The sequence below is a fragment of the Triticum urartu genome, chromosome 6 (genome assembly GCF_003073215.2).
Source record: "Triticum urartu cultivar G1812 chromosome 6, Tu2.1, whole genome shotgun sequence".
NCBI lineage: Eukaryota > Viridiplantae > Streptophyta > Magnoliopsida > Poales > Poaceae > Triticum > Triticum urartu.
The window spans coordinates 72,166,713-72,186,500 of record NC_053027.1 but is presented as its reverse complement, the minus strand read 5'-3'; the positions used below and the strand labels follow the sequence as shown (position 1 = coordinate 72,186,500).

Genomic DNA, 19,788 nt, shown 5'->3' with positions numbered 1-19,788 from the left:
GCATACGGGATTGAAGGGGGATCAATATATCTTAATGCTATGGTTGGGTTTTACCTTAATGAACGTTAGTAGTTGTGGATGCTTGCTAATAGTTCTAATCATAAGTGCATAGAATTCCCAAGTCAGAGATGACATGCTAGCAGTGGCCTCTCCCACATAATACTTGCTATCGGTCTAGTAAAGTAGTCAATTGCTTAGGGGCAATTTCGCAACTTCTACCACCACTTTTCCACACTCGCTATATTTACTTTATTGTTTCTTTATCTAAACAGCCCCTACTTTTTATTTACGTACTCTTTATTATCTTGCAAACGTATCCAACAACACCTACAGAGTACTTCTAGTTTCATACTTGTTCTAGGTAAAGCGAACGTCAAGCGTGCGTAGAGTTGTATCGGTGGTCGATAAAACTTGAGGGAATATTTGTTCTACCTTTAGCTCCTCGTTGGGTTCGACACTCTTACTTATCGAAAACTGTTGCGATCCCCTATACTTGTGGGTTATCAAACCGTAACTCTAATAGAGAAAGAGGTAAAAGAACTCCTCGTCGAAAAAGTTGCACCGCCGCAAGGACGCACCGTTCCTCTCGATCCATACGGGCATCGGCAAGCCGAGCCGTTCGGACGAAGAACACACCCCCACTGGGGGAAAGGGCACCACCAACGAGCCGTTTGACGGCGGCGCGTTCACCCTAGAGGTGCTCGCGCACGCCAGCAAATGGGTCAGCGGGGGCGCCGCATCTGGAAACCGCCGTCGCTCGCGCGAAGGGGAGCAGAGGAGTCTCTCTCGCGCTGGGGCACTAGTGGATAGAAAGAAGAGAGGGAAGGGGAACGGCTCGCTCGGCGCAGTGGCACTCGCCGCCGTCCACGGCGGCCGGAGCGGCCCATCAGGGCGCTGCCCTTTTTTCCTTGACAGAGACGGCGCCGACGGGACATAAGAAGAGAAAGAAGAAGGGAAACAGGAAAGAAAGAGACAGAGAAGGAGCTAGTCGCGCTGGCGCTACTCCTCGCCGTCGTCGCCGGCAAGTAGCCGGGCACGGAATCCTCTCCTTGCGCTCGGTGCCGTCGTGCGGCAGAGAAAGATGCGGACAGCGAGAGAGGCGGGCGGCGCGCGAGAGGGGAAATGACTAGGGTTCCCTCTCGCCCCCTCACTGCATCGACCATTTTTGCTCGGGCGGATCGCGCGCTGGGCCATCGGATCTGATCCGACGGTCACAAGTTAAACCCTAGCGGTGCTGGGCTTCTGGGCCAAAGGGGAGGAGGCCGCGCTGGGCTGAGGCCGGCGGCCCAGGCCGAGGAGAGGCCAGCTCGCACGAGCGCGCGGAGCAGCAGGCCTTGGGCTGGGCTGGGCTGAGAGGTTTTTTTGTCTGTCTGTCCAGTTTTCTATATTATTTTCTGTACAAATTTAATCCAACAAAAATTTGTCAAGAAAATAGAAAAGTGATAGAATTTTTTTTGAAAGGTAAAATAAAAGTTTTTGAAAAGAATAAAGTCATGAGTTTTTTATTCGATGTTTTTTTGTACAATTGTGTACATTTTGAATCTCTAGTCAATTGGAACCAACGAGATAATTGATTCGAAAATAGAAAAGTAAAGAATTGCTTCTGAACAGTGCTATTTTCATGAATTGTATTCATATTTTCTGTTGGAGATATGCCCTAGAGGCAATAATAAAATGGTTATTATTATATTTCTTTGTTCATGATAATTGTCTATTGTTCATGATATAATTGTGTTATCCGGAAATCGTAATACATGTGTGAATACATAGACCACAACACGTCCCTAGTGAGCCTCTAGTTGACTAGCTCGTTGATCAGAAGATAGTCATGGTTTCCTGACTATGGACATTGGATGTCATTGATAACGGGATCACATCATTAGGAGAATGATGTGATGGACAAGACCCAATCCTAAGCATAGCTCAAAGATCGTGTAGTTCGTTTGCTGTAGCTTTTCCGAATGTCAAGTATCATTTCCTTAGACCATGAGATTGTGCAACTCCCGGATACCGTAAGAGTGCTTTGGATGTGCCAAACGTCACAACGTAACTGGGTGACTATAAAGGTACACTACAGGTATCTCCGAAAGTGGCTGTTGGGTTGGCACGAATCGAGACTGGGATTTGTCACTCCGTATGACGGAGAGGTATCTCTGGGCCCACTCGGTAATGCATCATCATAATGAGCTCAATGTGACCAAGTGGTTGATCACGGGATCATGCATTACGGTACGAGTAAAGTGACTTGCTGGTAACGAGATTGAACGAGGTATTGGGATACCGACGATCGAGTCTCGGGCAAGTAACGTACCGATTGACAAAGGAAATTGTATACGGATTGATTGAATCCTCGACATCGTGGTTTATCTGATGAGATCATCGTGGAGCATGTGGGAGCCAACATGGGTATCCAGATCCCGCTGTTGGTTATTGACCGGAGAGGCGTCTCGGTCATGTCTGCATGTCTCCCGAACCCGTAGGGTCTACACACTTAAGGTTCGGTGACGCTAGGGTTGTAGAGATATTAGTATGCAGTAACCTGAAAGTTGTTCGAAGTCCCGGATGAGATCCCGGACGTCACGAGGAGTTCCGGAATGGTCCGTAGGTAAAGATTTATATATAGGAAGTCCAGTTTCGGCCATTGGGAAGGTTTCGGGGGTCGCCGGTATTTTACCGGGACCACCGGAAGGGTCCCGGGGGTCCACCTGGTGGGGCCACTTATCCCGGAGGGCCTCATGGGCTGAAGTGGGAGGGGAACCAGCCCCTGGTGGGCTGGTGCACCCCCCCCCTTGGTCCTCCCCTGCGCCTAGGGTTGGGAAACCCTAGGGGTGGGGGCGCCCCCCACTTGGCTTGGGGGGGAAGCCACCCCTTGGCCGCCGCCCCCCTTGGAGATTGCATCTCCTAGGGCCGGCGCCCCCCAAGGCCCCTATATAAAGAGGGGAGGGAGGGCAGCCGCACCCTTGCTCTTGGCGCCTCCCTCTCCCTCCGTAACACCTCTCCTCCCCGCTTGCGCTTGGCGAAGCCCTGCCGGGATCCTGCTGCATCCACCACCACGCCGTCGTGCTGCTGGATCTTCATCAACCTCTCCTTCCCCCTTGCTGGATCAAGAAGGAGGAGACGTCTTCCCAACCGTACATGTGTTGAACGCGGAGGTGCTGTCCGTTCGGCACTTGGTCATCGGTGATTTGGATCACGACGAGTACGACTCCATCAACCCCGTTCTCTTGAACGCTTCCGCGCGCGATCTACAAGGGTATGTAGATGCACTCCTCTCTCCCTCGTTGCTAGATGACTCCATAGATTGATCTTGGTGATGCGTAGAAAATTTTAAAATTCTGCTACGTTCCCCAACAGTGGCATCATGAGCTAGGTCTATGCGTAGTTTCTATGCACGAGTAGAAGACAAAGCAGTTGTGGGCGTGGATATTGTCAATTTGCTTGCCGTTACTAGTCTTATCTTGATTCGGCGGCATCGTGGGATGAAGCGGCCCGGACCGACCTTACACGTACGCTTACGTGAGACTGGTTCCACCGATTGACATGCACTAGTTGCATAAGGTGGCTGGCGGGTGTCTGTCTCTCCCACTTTAGTCGGATCGGATTCAATGAAAAAGGTCCTTATGAAGGGTAAATAGAAATTGGCATATCACGTTGTGATTTTTGCGTAGGTAAGAAACATTCTTGCTAGAAACCTATAGCAGCCACGTAAAAACTTGCAACAACAATTAGAGGACGTCTAACTTGTTTTTGCAGCATGTGTCGTGTGATGTGATATGGCCAAAAGGATGTGATGAATTATATATGTGATGTATGAGATTGATCATGTTCTTGTAATAGGAATCACGACTTGCATGTCGATGAGTATGACAACCGGTAGGAGCCATAGGAGTTGTCTTTATTTATTTATGACCTGCGTGTCAACATAAACGTCATGTAATTACTTTACTTTATTGCTAAAGCGTTAGCCATAGTAGTAGAAGTAATAGATGACGAGACAACTTCAAGAAGACACGATGATGGAGATCATGGTCTCATGCGGGTGACAACGATGATCATGAAGCCCCGAAGATGGAGATCAAAAGGAGCAAATGATATTGGCCATATCATATCACTATTCGATTGCATGTGATGTTTATCATGTTTTACATCTTATTTGCTTAGAACGACGGTAGCTTAAATAAGATGATCCCTCGTAATAATTTCAAGAAAGTGTTCCCCCCAACTGTGCACCGTTGCGAAGGTTCGTTGTTTCGAAGCACCACGTGCTGATCGGGTGTGATAGATTCTAACGTTCGAATACAACGGGTGTAAGCCAGATTTACACACGCAATACACTTAGGTTGACTTGATGAGCCTAGCATGTACAGACATGGCCTCGGAACACGGAAGACCGAAAGGTCGAGCATGAGTCGTATAGAAGATACGATCAACATGAAGATGTTCACCGATGTTGGCTAGTCCGTCTCACGTGATGATCGGACACGGCCTAGTTAACTAGGATCATGTTTCACTTAGATAACTAGAGGGATGTCTATCTGAGTGGGAGTTCATTGAATAATTTGATTAGATGAACTTAATTATCATGAACTTAGTCTAAAATCTTTACAATATGTATTGTAGATCAAATGGCCCACGTTGTCCTCAACTTCAACGCGTTCCTAGAGAAAACCAAGCTGAAAGATGATGGCAGCAACTATACGGACTGGGTCCGGAACCTGAGGATCATCCTCATAGCTGCCAAGAAAGATTATGTCCTAAAAGCACCGCTAGGTGACGCACCCATTCCAGAGAACCAAGACGTTATGAACGCTTGGCAATCACGTGCTGATGATTACTCCCTCGTTCAGTGCGGCATGCTTTACATCTTAGAACCGGGGCTCCAAAAGCGTTTTGAGAGACACGGAGCATATGAGATGTTCGAAGAGCTGAAAATGGTTTTCCAAGCTCATGCCCGGGTCGAGAGATATGAAGTCTCCGACAAGTTCTTCAGTTGTAAGATGGAGGAAAATAGTTCTGTCAGTGAGCACATACTCAAATTGTCTGGGTTGCATAATCGCTTGACTCAGCTGGGAGTTAATCTCCCGGATGATGCGGTCATTGACAGAATCCTTCAGTCGCTTCCACCGAGCTACAAGAGCTTTGTGATGAACTTCAATATGCAGGGGATGGAAAAGACCATTCCTGAGGTGTATTCAATGCTGAAATCAGCAGAGGTGGAAATCAAAAAGGAACATCAAGTGTTGATGGTGAATAAAACCACTAAGTTCAAGAAAGGCAAGGGTAAAAAGAACTTCAAGAAGGACGGCAAGGGAGTTGCCGCGACCGGTAAGCAAGCTACCGGGAAGAAGCCAAAGACTGGACCCAAGCCCGCGACTGAGTGTTTTTATTGCAAGGGAAGTGGTCACTAGAAGCGGAACTGCCCCAAATACTTAGCGGACAAGAAGGCCGGCAACACTAAAGGTATATGTGATATACATGTAATTGATGTGTACCTTACCAGTACTCGTAGTAGCTCCTGGGTATTTGATACCGGTGCGGTTGCTCACATTTGTAACTCAAAGCAGGAGCTGCGGAATAAGCGGAGACTGACAAAGGACGAGGTGATGATGCGCGTCGGGAATGGTTCCAAGGTCGATGTGATCGCCGTCGGCACGCTGCCTCTACATTTACCTACGGGATTAGTTTTAAACCTCAATAATTGTTATTTAGTGCCAGCTTTGAGCATGAACATTGTATCAGGATCTCGTTTAATTCGAGATGGCTACTCATTTAAATCCGAGAATAATGGTTGTTCTATTTATATGAGATATATGTTTTATGGTCATGCTCTGCTGGTGAATGGTTTATTCTTAATGAATCTCGAGCGTAATGTTACACATACCCATAGTGTGAATACCAAAATATATAAGGTTGATAATGATAGTCCCACATACTTGTGGCACTGCCGCCTTGGTCACATAGGTGTCAAACGCATGAAGAAGCTCCATGCAGATGGACTTTTGGAGTCTCTTGATTACGAATCATTTGACACGTGCGAACCATGCCTCATGGGTAAAATGACCAAGACTCCGTTCTCAGGAACGATGGAGAGATCAACCAACTTATTGGAAATCATACATACTGATGTGTGCGGTCCAATGAGTGTTGAGGCTCGCGGTGGCTATCATTATGTTCTCACCCTCACTGATGACTTGAGTAGATATGGGTATGTCTACTTAATGAAACACAAGTCTGAGACCTTTGAAAAGTTCAAGGAATTTCAGAGTGAGGTTGAGAATCAACGTGACAAGAAAATCAAGTTCTTGCGATCAGATCGTGGGGGAGAATACTTGAGTCACGAATTTGGCACACACTTAAGGAAATGTGGAATAGTTTCACAACTCACGCCGCCTGGAACACCTCAGCGTAATGGTGTGTCCGAACATCGTAATCGCACTCTGTTGGATATGGTGCGATCTATGATGTCTCTTAACGATTTACCGCTGTCATTTTGGGGCTATGCTTTAGAGACTGCCGCATTCACTTTAAATAGGGCTCCGTAGAAATCCGTTGAGACGACACCGTATGAATTATGGTTTGGGAAGAAACCTAAGCTGTCATTTCTAAAAGTTTGGGGATGCGATGCTTATGTCAAGAAACTTCAACCTGAAAAGCTCGAACCCAAATTGGAAAAATGCGTCTTCATAGGATACCCTAAAGAAACTATTGGGTATACCTTCTACCTCAGATCCGAAGGCAAGATCTTTGTTGCCAAGAATGGGTCCTTTCTAGAAAAAGAGTTTCTCTCGAAAGAAATAAGTGGGAGGAAAGTAGAACTTGATGAAGTATTACCTCTTGAACCGGTAAGTGGCGCAGCTCAAGAAAATGTTCCTGAGGTACCAGCACCGACTAGAGAGGAAGTTGATGATGATGATCATGAAATTTCAGATCAAGTTGCTACTGAACTTCATAGGTCCACGAGGACACGTTCCGCACCAGAGTGGTACGGCAACCCTGTCTTGGAAATCATGTTGTTAGACAACGGTGAACCTTCGAACTATGAAGAAGCGATGGCGGGCCCGGATTCCGACAAATGGCTGGAAGCCATGAAATCCGAGATAGGATCCATGTATGAAAACGAAGTATGGACTTTGACTGACTTGCCCGATGATCGGCGAGCCATAGAAAATAAATGGATCTTTAAGAAGAAGACAGACGCGGATGGTAATGTAACCATCTATAAAGCTCGGCTTGTCGCTAAGGGTTATCGACAAGTTCAAGGGGTTGACTACGATGAGACTTCTCACCTGTAGCGAAGCTGAAGTCCGCCTGAATCATGTTAGCAATTGCCGCATTCTATGATTATGAGATATGGCAAATGGACGTCAAAACGACATTCCTTAATGGTTTCCTTAAGGAAGAATTGTATATGATGCAGCCGGAAGGTTTTGTTGATCCTAAGAATGCTGACAAGGTGTGCAAGCTCCAACGCTCGATTTATGGGCTGGTGCAAGCATCTCGGAGTTGGAACATTCGGTTTGATGAGATGATCAAAGCGTTTGGGTTTACGCAGACTTATGGAGAAGTCTGCATTTACAAGAAAGTGAGTGGGAGCTCTGTAGCATTCATATTGTATGTGGATGACATACTGTTGATGGGGAATGATATATAATTCTTGGGAAGCATAAAGGCCTACTTGAACAAGTGTTTTTCAATGAAGGACCTTGGAGAAGCTGCTTATATATTAGGCATCAAAATCTATAGAGATAGATCGAGACGCCTCATTGGTCTTTCACAGAGTACGTACCTTGACAAGATATTGAAGAAGTTCAAAATGGATCAGTCAAAGAAGGGGTTCTTGCCTGTATTGCAAGGTACGAGATTGAGCACGGCTCAATGCCCGACCACGGCAGAAGATAGAGAAAAGATGAGTGTCATCCCCTATGCCTCGGCCATAGGGTCTATCATGTATGCTATGCTGTGTACCAGACCTGATGTAAACCTTGCCGTAAGTTTGGTAGGAAGGTACCAAAGTAATCCCGGCATGGAACACTGGACAACGGTCAATAATATATTGAAGTACCTGAAAAGGACTAAGGATATGTTTCTCGTTTATGGAGGTGACGAAGAGCTCGTCGTAAAGGGTTATGTCGATGCTAGCTTCGACACACATCTGGATGACTCTAAGTCACAAACCGGATACATGTATATTTTGAATGGTGGGGCAGTAAGCTGGTGCAGTTGCAAGCAAAGCGTTGTGGAGGGATCTACATGTGAAGCGGAGTACATGGCAGCCTCGGAGGCAGCACAAGAGGCAATCTGGGTGAAGGAGTTCATTACCGACCTAGGAGTCATACCCAATGCGTCGGGCCCGATGACTCTCTTCTGTGACAACACTGGAGCTATTGCCCTTGCCAAGGAGCCCAGGTTTCACAGGAAGACCAGGCATATCAAGCGTCGCTTCAACTCCATTCGTGAAAGTATTCAAAATGGAGACATAGATATTTGTAAAGTACATACGGACCTGAATGTGGCAGATCCGTTGACTAAACCTCTCCCTAGAGCAAAACATGATCAACACTAGAACTACATGGGTGTTCGATTCATCACAATGTAACTAGACTATTGACTCTAGTGCAAGTGGGAGACTGTTGGAGATATGCCCTAGAGGCAATAATAAAATGGTTATTATTATATTTCTTTGTTCATGATAATTGTCTATTGTTCATGCTATAATTGTGTTATCCGGAAATCGTAATACATGTGTGAATACATAGACCACAACACGTCCCTAGTGAGCCTCTAGTTGACTAGCTCGTTGATCAAAAGATAGTCATGGTTTCCTGACTATGGACATTGGATGTCATTGATAACGGTATCACATCATTAGGAGAATGATGTGATGGACAAGACCCAATCCTAAGCATAGCTCAAAGATCGTGTAGTTCGTTTGCTGTAGCTTTTCCGAATGTCAAGTATCATTTCCTTAGACCATGAGATTGTGCAACTCCCGGATACTGTAAGAGTGCTTTGGGTGTGCCAAACGTCACAACGTAACTGGGTGACTATAAAGGTACACTACAGGTATCTCCGAAAGTGTCTGTTGGGTTGGCACGAATCGAGACTGGGATTTGTCACTCCGTATGACGGAGAGGTATCTCTGGGCCCACTCGGTAATGCATCATCATAATGAGCTCAATGTGACCAAGTGGTTGATCACAGGATCATGCATTGCGGTACGAGTAAAGTGACTTGCCGGTAACGAGATTGAACGAGGTATTGGGATACTGACGATCGAGTCTCGGGCAAGTAACGTACCGATTGACAAAGGGAATTGTATACGGATTGATTGAATCCTCGACATCGTGGTTCATCCGATGAGATCATCGTGGAGCATGTGGGAGCCAACATGGGTATCCAGATCCCGTTGTTGGTTATTGACCAGAGAGGCGTCTCGGTCAAGTCTGCATGTCTCCCGAACCCGTAGGGTCTACACACTTAAGGTTCGGTGACGCTAGGGTTGTAGAGATATTAGTATGCAGTAACCCGAAAGTTGTTAGGAGTCCCGGATGAGATCCCGGACATCACGAGGAGTTCTGGAATGGTCCGGAGGTAAAGATTTATATATAGGAAGTCCAGTTTCGGCCATCGGGAAGGTTTCGGGGGTCGCCGGTATTGTACCGGGACCACCGAAAGGGTCCCGGGGGTCCACCGGGTGGGGCCACCTATCCCGGAGGGCCCCATGGGCTGAAGTGGGAGGGGAACCAGCCCCTGGTGGGCTGGTGCGCCCCCCCTTGGGTCTCCCCTGCGCGTAGGGTTGGGAAACCCTAAGGGTGGGGGCGCCCCCCACTTGGCTTGGGGGGAAGCCACCCCTTGGCTGCCGCCCCCCTTGGAGATTGCATCTCCTAGGGCCGGCGCCCCCCCCCAAGGCCCCTATATAAAGAGGGGGGAGGGAGGGCAGCCGCACCCTTGCTCTTGGCGCCTCCCTCTCCCTCCGTAACACCTCTCCTCCCCAATTGCGCTTGGCGAAGCCCTGCTGGGATCCTGCTGCATCCACCACCACGCCGTCGTGCTGCTGGATCTTCATCAACCTCTCCTTCCCCTTTGCTGGATCAAGAAGGAGGAGACGTCTTCCCAACCGTACGTGTGTTGAACGCGGAGGTGCTGTCCGTTCGGCACTTGGTCATCGGTGATTTGGATCACGACGAGTACGACTCCATCAACCCCGTTCTCTCGAACGCTTCCGCGCGCGATCTACAAGGGTATGTAGATGCACTCCTCTCTCCCTCGTTGCTAGATGACTCCATAGATTGATCTTGGTGATGCATAGAAAATTTTAAAATTCTTCTACGTTCCCCAACATTTTCCACTGTGAAAGATTAAATTGTTGCTTCTCTCATTCAATTTTGAACCAATCGGTTAAAATTGCTTAGAGAGTAAAAGAGTACATAATTGTTTCTGAATAGAATATTATAAAGGCAAAGTAAAAGTTTTATCCTCCAACAAAATTGGAACCAATGGGTAAATTTAATTGGAAGAATTGTTCTTAGCAATGTTTTTCCCTGTGGGTGAAATAAGATGCAGATAGTTTCCGATATGATAAAAGAAAGATATTTCTTTTAAAGTTAAAATATGGTATTGTTATTTTCTGAACAACGTTGATGATAACAGTACTATAATTCTATGAGTCTTATGTTCAAAGCTTAAATCTCTGATAAATTTTGTATCAAATGATCGTTTTTCAGAGAAGAGTTAAAGATGAAGAAATGCTCTTGAACTAGAGAAATGTATATTTCTTGTTTCCGCTGCAATAAAGTTGATGATGATGATTATTTCTTAGCAAAGTTGTTTAATAGAAATACTATCATCACATTGTTTATGAGTTATATGAATTATTTCCATTTCCGCCCAACGGTGATATGGAATTAATGTAGAAGAATGAGTTTTATTCTAATTCTACCACAACGGTGATTTAGAGTATAAAAAGAAAGTTTTACAAAAGTTTAATGTGAATATTTTTTAACCAGACCAACGTAGGGTTATTTTTATGCTCATTATTGTTGATTATTAGCTATGTTTTCTCAGACTAACAGTTTTCCATGCTTTCATTCGTGAAAGCGAATGGTTAGGTATTTGTGACCCGAAAGATGACCAGGAAAGGTCATAACGTGAGGGAGTATGTTCTCTCTAAAGAATGGCTTCAAAAGAAAAGAATTCTTGGATATTAATCCAAGAGAAGAAAACAGATAGATCATTGAGAGTCTTGGTTGACGAATGTCTTTCATGTATTCTATATGAAGATTTTTCAATCAACATGATTTGAGATGAAACAAGCAATATGCGTGTTTAATTTGACCAACATCGGATTAAGCATGTGTGTCAAAGAGCGTTTGGATTTATTTCTGAATTTGATGATTGCATATGCAGTCAAAAGAGCCAATTCTGGCATTTATGTTCATTACAGGGAATTACCCGCATAGCTTGGAAAGAGGATTATGATAAAACCCACATGGCGGGGAAAAGTCTGGGAAAATACCTGCATAACTGGGTAAAGTTGACATAGTATTATGTCAAAAATCCTATATGGCAGGAGAAATTTTGGCAAAGAACTTATCCTGTATGACAAGAGAAAGATATGATGACTCATGTGTGTTTAATGTGTCCCACTCTGGGAGAAAAGTATGGAGTAACTATTATGCTTTCCTAATATCGACCGTACACCTTATGTGTAACGGTCATTAAGCATTCGATAAATCCAAAGAGAATAAAAGTGAGAGACGAACCTAAAGATAAGATTGATATGCAAGTGTTACTTGCAAAAGTACTAATGATAAAGAACTCTGTTGGGTTTCCGAAATGGAATGAGGAAAAAGTACTCCCATATCAGTTAACAGATAACTTCATTTTGTATGAAGTAATCAGATGAATGAAGTAGATAATCGAAGTTTCCTCAATTCACAAGAGTTATGAATGGTTTTCGAAATTGTGACAGAAAAGTTCTTGCCACATTTCGAGGGGGGGAAGAAATATGAGATAAATTAAGATTGAGAAACTCCCCTATACTTTAGATAACGTGATGAAGAATGTGATCGTCTGGGGGAGTACGACGGTCATAACCATACCCCTAAAGAAAAAACATAGGTGTATTCCTGGATCTTTTACAGTTCCGAAAGCAGACCAAGGATACTAAGACGGTGCTTAAAGTGCCATAAAGAGGAAAGTTTTCACAGAATAAAGCCAAATAATAAAGTTTAAAGATGCGCCATTTTTAGTGAAGATGGAGTAATCTGGGGGAGCATGGTATGAAAATACCAAAGACTATAGAATTAATTTGCCTCTTGGCAGTGACAGAGCAACAACATCCCCATATGAAAGAAGTGCTAGTACCTGAGACCATTGTTGAGGAAATCATTAACTGGTAGCTGCTCGGTCGGCTGGTGAGTAGGGGATTAATAGGCTAATCGGCAAGTTAATCGGCCATTTAATCAATTAATCGGATGATTTATCGGGTAATCGGCTACTCGGGGACCTTATGAGTAGGAATTAATTGGCAAGTTGACTGGTTAATCGAATGAATTCTTGAACAGGGCCTGAGACACCGATGGTCTTAAGGAATGAGAAAATCAGATACTTCTGATTACTATAAAGTCTATGTTAGTGAAATTCAAATGGAGGTTGATCCCACCTCATTTAAAGCGCTCAATCGAGTTTTGAGACTCATAAGCAATTTCCAATGGAGCCAAAACAGTAGGCTGTAAAGGGTCTATAAGGTTAGTGTGACTCCAAAGGAAATATGTAAAGGTGTAAAGAACGACTTAAATTGAAAGTTTTTGTGCATGATCTGAGTTACATCAAATGAAAGTAAAGAACACAAGGGATACTGCTTCAAGAAGTCTTTTGTGGACTAGAGCAAGTCTCTAGACAGTGGCATTTAAAGTTAGAAGAATCAGATGTTTTTTGGGTTAAAGAAAATGAGAGGACAATTGTATTCATGCAAAGTTATAGAATGGGAAATTCATTTCCTAATCCTGTGCATGTGGATGACATCCTACTTGCTAGTGGTGATGTCAACCTACTGCGGGAGGAGAAAAAAAGTTCTTGTCCTCAAAGTTCAAAAGAATGTTCTTGGTAGAGTGTCTCTCGTTATAAGTATCGAGATTCACGAAGAAAAGAATAAAAGGGGGTATTCGGGATGTCGAATGGACATGCTAAGAAAGGTCTCTAAAGTATGCATGCGAGAAAACCTACGCCTGTTATTATAGTCAAGGGTAATGGAACTGAAACCTATGGTGTTCCAAGAGTTGATGAGAAAAGATTGAAAACGGATATGGTACCATATGCTTCAGTTGTTGGAAGCTCAATACATTACCCTGGCACAGTTCACGTATCCGGGTTGTTTTGGCAATGTCCAGCCCATATATAGATCACTGGAATGGAGTCAAAGATATCGGCCTCATGCTGAAAGAAATAAGTGCTCTCAAAAGATTGTGAGTACAAAGACATGACTTGTGAAATGTATAGCGAAATCCACAATTGTCGCTAACTTCATACTTGGAGGTTTTTGTGTGGAAAAGCTCCAAAGAATGAAGCAATTATCATCAATGTGATGCAAAGATATTTTATAGCTTGATATGAGGCTGAGGGACAGGCAAAATGGTTAAGGGGACCTGTACCCAGAGTTAATAATGGTTGACAACAGCGATAACTATTTTAAGTCTTTCGCTCCTATGACAACGAGTCAAGTGTTGATGCCAAACACACTGACACAGAGTTATGCGTTGTAAAGGAGAAAGTCTGGAATTATGTAGGAATGCTTGAAGCATAAAAGCAACAGACAAGTGTTTGCAGATCTGCTTATTAAAGGCTTACCGCCCAGTGTGTTCGGAGAACACACAATCGACATGGGTTTTACGGTATAGTCTAAAATTTCCGGACAATAAAAGGGCCCAAGGTTAAAGAATTTGTTTCAAAACAGAGACGTACGTTGTGGCTGTCTGATTCTATTGGCAATTGAGCTGTGACGATGAAACATGTTCTATGTATTGATCTGTTATGAAACGAGTAAAGTAAAAGTATAAGGCCAAAAGTAAAAGTTGAGATCAAGGGGGAGAATGTTAGGATGATCTCCATCGTGTGGGCACAACGGCCCACCGGGCCCTTAGATCCGCGCCCTGATCGGGGGCGCTCAACCCACTATGGGTGACGGGTCCCTGTCACCTGCACTATATAAAGAGGTGGGGGCCGGCGGCTCGCATCACGAGGTTCGTCACAGCGCCGTACACCCCACCTAATCCCCTACCGATTTAGGGTTAGTGCAGTGCTGATGGGAAGCGCCACCACCACTTCACCCACTACTCTCTGCCATCACCGTCGTAGCCATCCACCATGGCCACTTTGGCGGGTTCATCCACCTATGGAGAAGGTAAACCACCGCAAACCATCGATCTAATCTAGCCTAGTGATCCACAGCATCTATCAAGTATAGCATGCGGGCATACGATGTCGATGGACTACTACTTTGTCCCTGATGTGCTATTCGAGCCCTGTTTTTGGCGCCAATTCCGGATGAGGCGATTTGTGTTCGATCGCCTCTACAATGGTGTCTGGGCATATGATGACTATTTCATCTTGAAGAAGGATGCCGATGGAAACATTTGTTATTAGAAGTGAACTGATGCATTGAGGATGTTTGTGTATGGCACAACCGCAGATTCGTAGGATGCTGATGTGCTATCCGAAAGTACATGTCTCAAAGCCGTGGTCAGGTTTGCTATTGCGGTGGTCAAGGTGCGATGGCCAAGCCGACGGAGAGGTTCAAAGAGATATTGGTGAAGAAGGGAGAGGCATGCGTGAGGCGCTCATACATTAAGGAGGAGAGAAGGCGGAGAGGTTCAAGCAGTTGATGGAGGCAACAGAGAAGAAGATCAAGCTCGAAGAGAGGAGGACCATGATCGATGAGAGGAAGGCGACGCTCGAGGAGAAAAAAAGCCACGATAGAGGAAAAGAGGGTGAAGATCGCCGCCAATACAAAGGACGCCAAGATGTTGACCTTGAATATTGACTCTTTGGATATCGATACTAGAATTATCGTGCAATCCATCCGCAACCAGATGTTGGAGCGGCAGAAAGATGAATTGGGGGAGGCGGAAGATGAGCACGGGGCGGAGGCGGAGGCTGCCTATGCGGTACCGACGACACCTCCTTGGTCGGGAAGTAGCTTACTGGGATGGCCGGTCCGGCGGGGCAGAAATGCATGGACAGCCGAACTAATATTCTTTTGTATTCGGGCATGGTTGCGAGAGAAAATTTATGAGTTGCCGTTAGAGATGCCCTTACAACCCCTCCAAAGAAAATTTAGTCTGTTACAATACTACTCATCACATTTAATGTATAGCCAACGAATACACATTTTTTCTTTCCTTTTTTGGTCGGAACTTACACATACATATTTGATCAACGTTCACAAACAAAAAGAAATATAACACTGTCAAAATGCTAAAATTTCAACCACCTAGGTGGCCAGCACGTACCCTGGATCCAAGACCTTAGACACTCTGTGATGCATCCAAAATTTCACTTGATTTACCTAAACCTGTGAGACACCTAAAATTGCACATTGCTATTCCCAACATTGCAGTTTAGAAAACTGTGCAACATCACTATTCCAGCAAGAGTTACTGTGATTCATAGCCAATTGATCATGTACCAGTATATATATTGGTAAGGTGGAGTTGGATGTCTTGATAAAGATGCCGTGCATCATTTCATTGCCCGTCTTCTCCGTCCTTGATTAGGTTGCAGACGTCGGAGCACTCCACCAGGCTGTGCATATGCACGAAATAATTCAGAGCCGCACGCAGAAAATAAACATATGAACAGTACGATTGATGTCGTTCTGAAGCCGCTAAAGAGAATTTCATTGCCGAAACGGTTCTGCATCACGCACGTACCAGTACTGTCGACTGCGGAAACCTTCCTTGAACACCACGAGGGGTCTGGATGCATGCCATTCGATCCAAAAACAATACATATGTCGTCAGTCACATACAGCAGTTGATCAGCTGGAACAAGAATAAAAAAAGAGAAGAAGCATGGAGATGGACAATTGGACATGCAATCGATCGATCGATGGATCGTCCCTTGGTTTAATTACCTCCGGACGTTGAAGGGCCCGCCGACGCCGGGCGCGCCGGCGCCGCCGAGGACGCAGGTGCTGACGCACTTGGAGGTGCACCGCGCCGCCTCGCGCGACCTCGGGTGCTTGATCCGCTCGGCCTCCTTGCCGTCCTCCCCGGACAGCGTCCGCGGCACGTCGCACATCGTGTCCTCCGGCGCCGTGTCCGCCGCCTTCTGCTGGGTCGGAGGGGTCGGAGGGGGTGCACCAGCTGGCCGAGCTTGCGCCGGCGACGCCACGGCGAGCACCGCGGCCAGCGCCACCACCGCCGGCGCCTGCAGCAGCCTGACGACGCCGGACGGCCGCCACTCTCCGGCGCCCGGCGGTGCCGACCTCGGCGTCACGCCAGCTGGTTTCGTCGGGTGCATCAGTTCTCTCCGTGGCTTGTCCCTACTACCAGGGCCATGCGTGGCTCACATGATGCCGGTCTGAGCTGTCGAGAGCTGAGAGCCTCAAGCTTGCCTGCTTATGTGGACTCTCCGCAGCCACCTGCGCCTCCTATCTCTTCTACGCTCTCCATCGCGTTTTTCATTTGCTATAGTGGTTGCGAATGGTTGCGCTAGCCCACGTTGAAAAAGTAGTAAATTACAACTTATAATAGTCCCTTCATTTTTATTTGGTCCGTGTATTATCTTTGGTCAAAGTCAAGCTTTGTAACTTTGATAAAATTTATAAACAAAAATGTTAGCATATACAATATCAAATCAATATCGTTTGATTTATTATTAAATATACTTTCCCATTGTATAGATTTGTTATGGTATATGTTTATATTTTTTTATGATTAAACTTGGTGAAAGGACATGCGGTGCCCCCATGTGTGGTTTTGGTAATTGATGACAATCTCTATGGACTAACGGTTGCCTTGAGTTATATTTGAAGAATTTGTCCATAGGATTATCTTGAAGTCCATGTGTTGGTTTCAAGGAGTTTATGAGATGGCCAAAGTGCTTTTCAAGGAATTATCCAAAGATTGGTCATGTGTGAGTTGAGATGGCCAAAGTGCTTTTCAAGGAATTATCCAAAGATTGATCATGTGTGAGTTGAGCTTATTGCAAGCATGTCTTGAAGAAGAAGATTGTGTGATCATTCATGGTTACCTTCAAGACATCATCCAAAAGAGAGTTGGAAAGATTCAATGTTGATCAAGACTAAGTCAAGAGTGAATCAAGTTGATCAACTCACAAAGCGTAGAAGAAGTACCGAGAGGGATCAAGTGATCCCATGGTATGGTAAGCATTGTCCATTACGCTTTATGTACTAACCCATGGTCTACGTGAGAGTTCTTTGTGGGGTTAGGTATGTTTCCGTGGTCTTGCGTCAAGAGCAAGATCTCATACAACCCATGAAGGATGACATCAAGTGGTGATCGTCATCAAGTTTGCAGTGTGCAAGTTCAAGTGGAGCAACTTGAAGAGTGTCTCACCCATAATAAAGTATGGGGGAGCAATCAAGCTTGAAGCTTGCTGTCCATTGTGGTGTCAATGGAATTGTGAAGATGTGCCATAGAGTGGCTCACCCATAGTGGAGTATGAGGGAGCAATCAACTAGTCTTCATCGAGCCAACACAATCAAGAAAGGTGGTCCAACTTGAGGAAGTCAAGATCGTCATCATCTTGCTCAAGTGGACTATGTGCAAGGCAAAGGTTTGCCCTTGATAGGTTTTCTATTTTACCGGTCTCATAGTGGTAGTTGGGAGACCGAGTTGTAGGATCAATTGTCGTACTATCAAGGGGGGCTCTCTAGGGAGTAGCTTGATCGTATCATTAGTCGAAAGCTCAAACCATTACATCCTTGCATCATCTTTCTTGGTTCTTGTTTGGTTCCATTTGTGAGTCTTAGAGCTTATGGTTATCTTGATGACAAGTTTGAGTTCATCGAAAACGGAGTTCGCATGCATCTTCTATGATGTTTTCGGTGTTGGAGGTTTTACCGGTATTTTTCGAGGATGGGTTCTCACCATTTTATTATGGTACTTTTCTCATTTGCTTATTATTGTTATTTCTCTCAAGATTGCTTTAGCCCTTGTCGTTAGCTTTCCAACAAATTTGGTTTCGTTGAATTCGGAGCTCGTATGCGAAAGTTGTGCCTGTTTTGATATTGCCTGTTTTACACAGAGAGGTTGTACCGCCCCATGGAGAGGTTGTACCGCTTGACCGGTACAACCGGTGTTTGGAGCGGTTGTACCGCTCCAGAATTGGTTCGGAGGTTGTACCGGTCATGTACCGCTCTACCACCGGACCGGTCTCTGTTGTGGTGCGGTTGTGGGCCGGTTGTACCTCTTATTGCCTGTTACCGGTTGTACCGGTGCTCATAGAGGTTGTGCCGCTCCTATGTTATTCTGTACATAACAGGCAGATTCGTGGGGACCTATTTAAGGGGGTCTTCTTCCCCAATGGTTCCCCATCTCTTGAGCTCGTTTTTGTCCCCATTGTTGACCTTCTTTGAGCTTGCTAATTCTCAATCCTTCCATAGATTCTTGCTAGTTTTTGAGGAAAAAGAGAGAGGAGATTTAGATCCACATTTCCACCAATCACTTTCTCCTCTAATTATTTTCTCTCAGTTTACTTTTATTTCGTCCTTCAATAGTACACGTACACTCCAACTTTGATGCGTGACTCCGAAGATGCTTTTGAGTTATCAGAAAGAATAGTTTACTTTTTATTTCAACATTCAATAGTACTTATACAGTGCATCAAATTCAATGTATGGCTCCGGAGATCTTTTTTGAGCTGCTGCAAAGAACATCAATACTACATGTAGATGTTTTTGAATTATTTTCTCTCAGTTTACTTTTATTTCGTCCTTCAATAGTACTCGTACACTCCAACATTGATGCGGGACTCCGAAGATGTTTTTGAGTTATCGGAAAGAACATGAATATACAGGTAGATGTTTTTTGAATTATCGGAAAGCACATGAATACTATGAGTCTATACTATTTCACTCCAACGTATGATCGGTGATATATTGCATGTAGGAACTAAGGAACCCGGGAACCTCTTCTCTAATTGTGCTGGCAACAGACAGTGACTTTTATAGATGACCATGTTACTCCCTCCGTCTCAAAATAAGTGTCTTCTAAAATAAGTGTCTCACTTTTTATTTCAACATTCAATAGTACTTATACAGTGCACCAAATTCAGTGCATGGCTCTGGAAATCTTTTTTGAGCTGCTGCAAAGAACATCAATACTACATGTAGATGTTTTTGAATTATTTTCTCTCAGTTTACTTTTATTTCGTCCTTCAATAGTACACGTACACTCCAACTTTGATGCGTGACTCCGAAGATGCTTTTGAGTTATCGGAAAGAATAGTTTACTTTTTATTTCAACATTCAATAGTACTTATACAGTGCATCAAATTCAATGTATGGCTCCAGAGATCTTTTTTGAGCTGCTGCAAAGAACATCAATACTACATGTAGATGTTTTTGAATTATTTTCTCTCAGTTTACTTTTATTTCGTCCTTCAATAGTACTCGTACACTCCAACATTGATGCGGGACTCCGAAGATGTTTTTGAGTTATCGGAAAGAACATGAATATACAGGTAGATGTTTTTTGAATTATCGGAAAGCACATGAATACTGTGAGTCTATAATATTTCACTCCAACGTATGATCGGTGATAT

General features: G+C 44.8%; 1 protein-coding gene across 1 annotated transcript; it reads right to left on the bottom strand.

Annotated features, from left to right (window-relative positions):
* Window positions 1-15,368: 15,368 nt before the first annotated feature.
* Window positions 15,369-16,613, bottom strand: LOC125516054. Its single transcript, XM_048681541.1, has 3 exons — window positions 16,133-16,613; window positions 15,930-15,974; window positions 15,369-15,801 (listed from the first exon to the last, which is right to left on the bottom strand). Exons 1-3 carry the CDS (start codon window positions 16,519-16,521, stop codon window positions 15,744-15,746), a joined length of 492 nt encoding a protein of 163 aa, XP_048537498.1. The 5' UTR covers window positions 16,522-16,613; the 3' UTR covers window positions 15,369-15,743.
* Window positions 16,614-19,788: the final 3,175 nt, after the last annotated feature.

Bases quoted from the DNA above. Each gene is read 5' to 3' on its own strand.
- LOC125516054 (XM_048681541.1), bottom strand. From the start codon at position 16,521: ATGCACCCGACGAAACCAGCTGGCGTGACGCCGAGGTCGGCACCGCCG. The intron at 15,975-16,132 runs GTAATTAAACCA...GCATGCATCCAG, and splicing joins GGGCCCTTCAACGTCCGGAG to ACCCCTCGTGGTGTTCAAGG. The intron at 15,802-15,929 runs GTACGTGCGTGA...GCATATGCACAG, and splicing joins TTCCGCAGTCGACAGTACTG to CCTGGTGGAGTGCTCCGACG.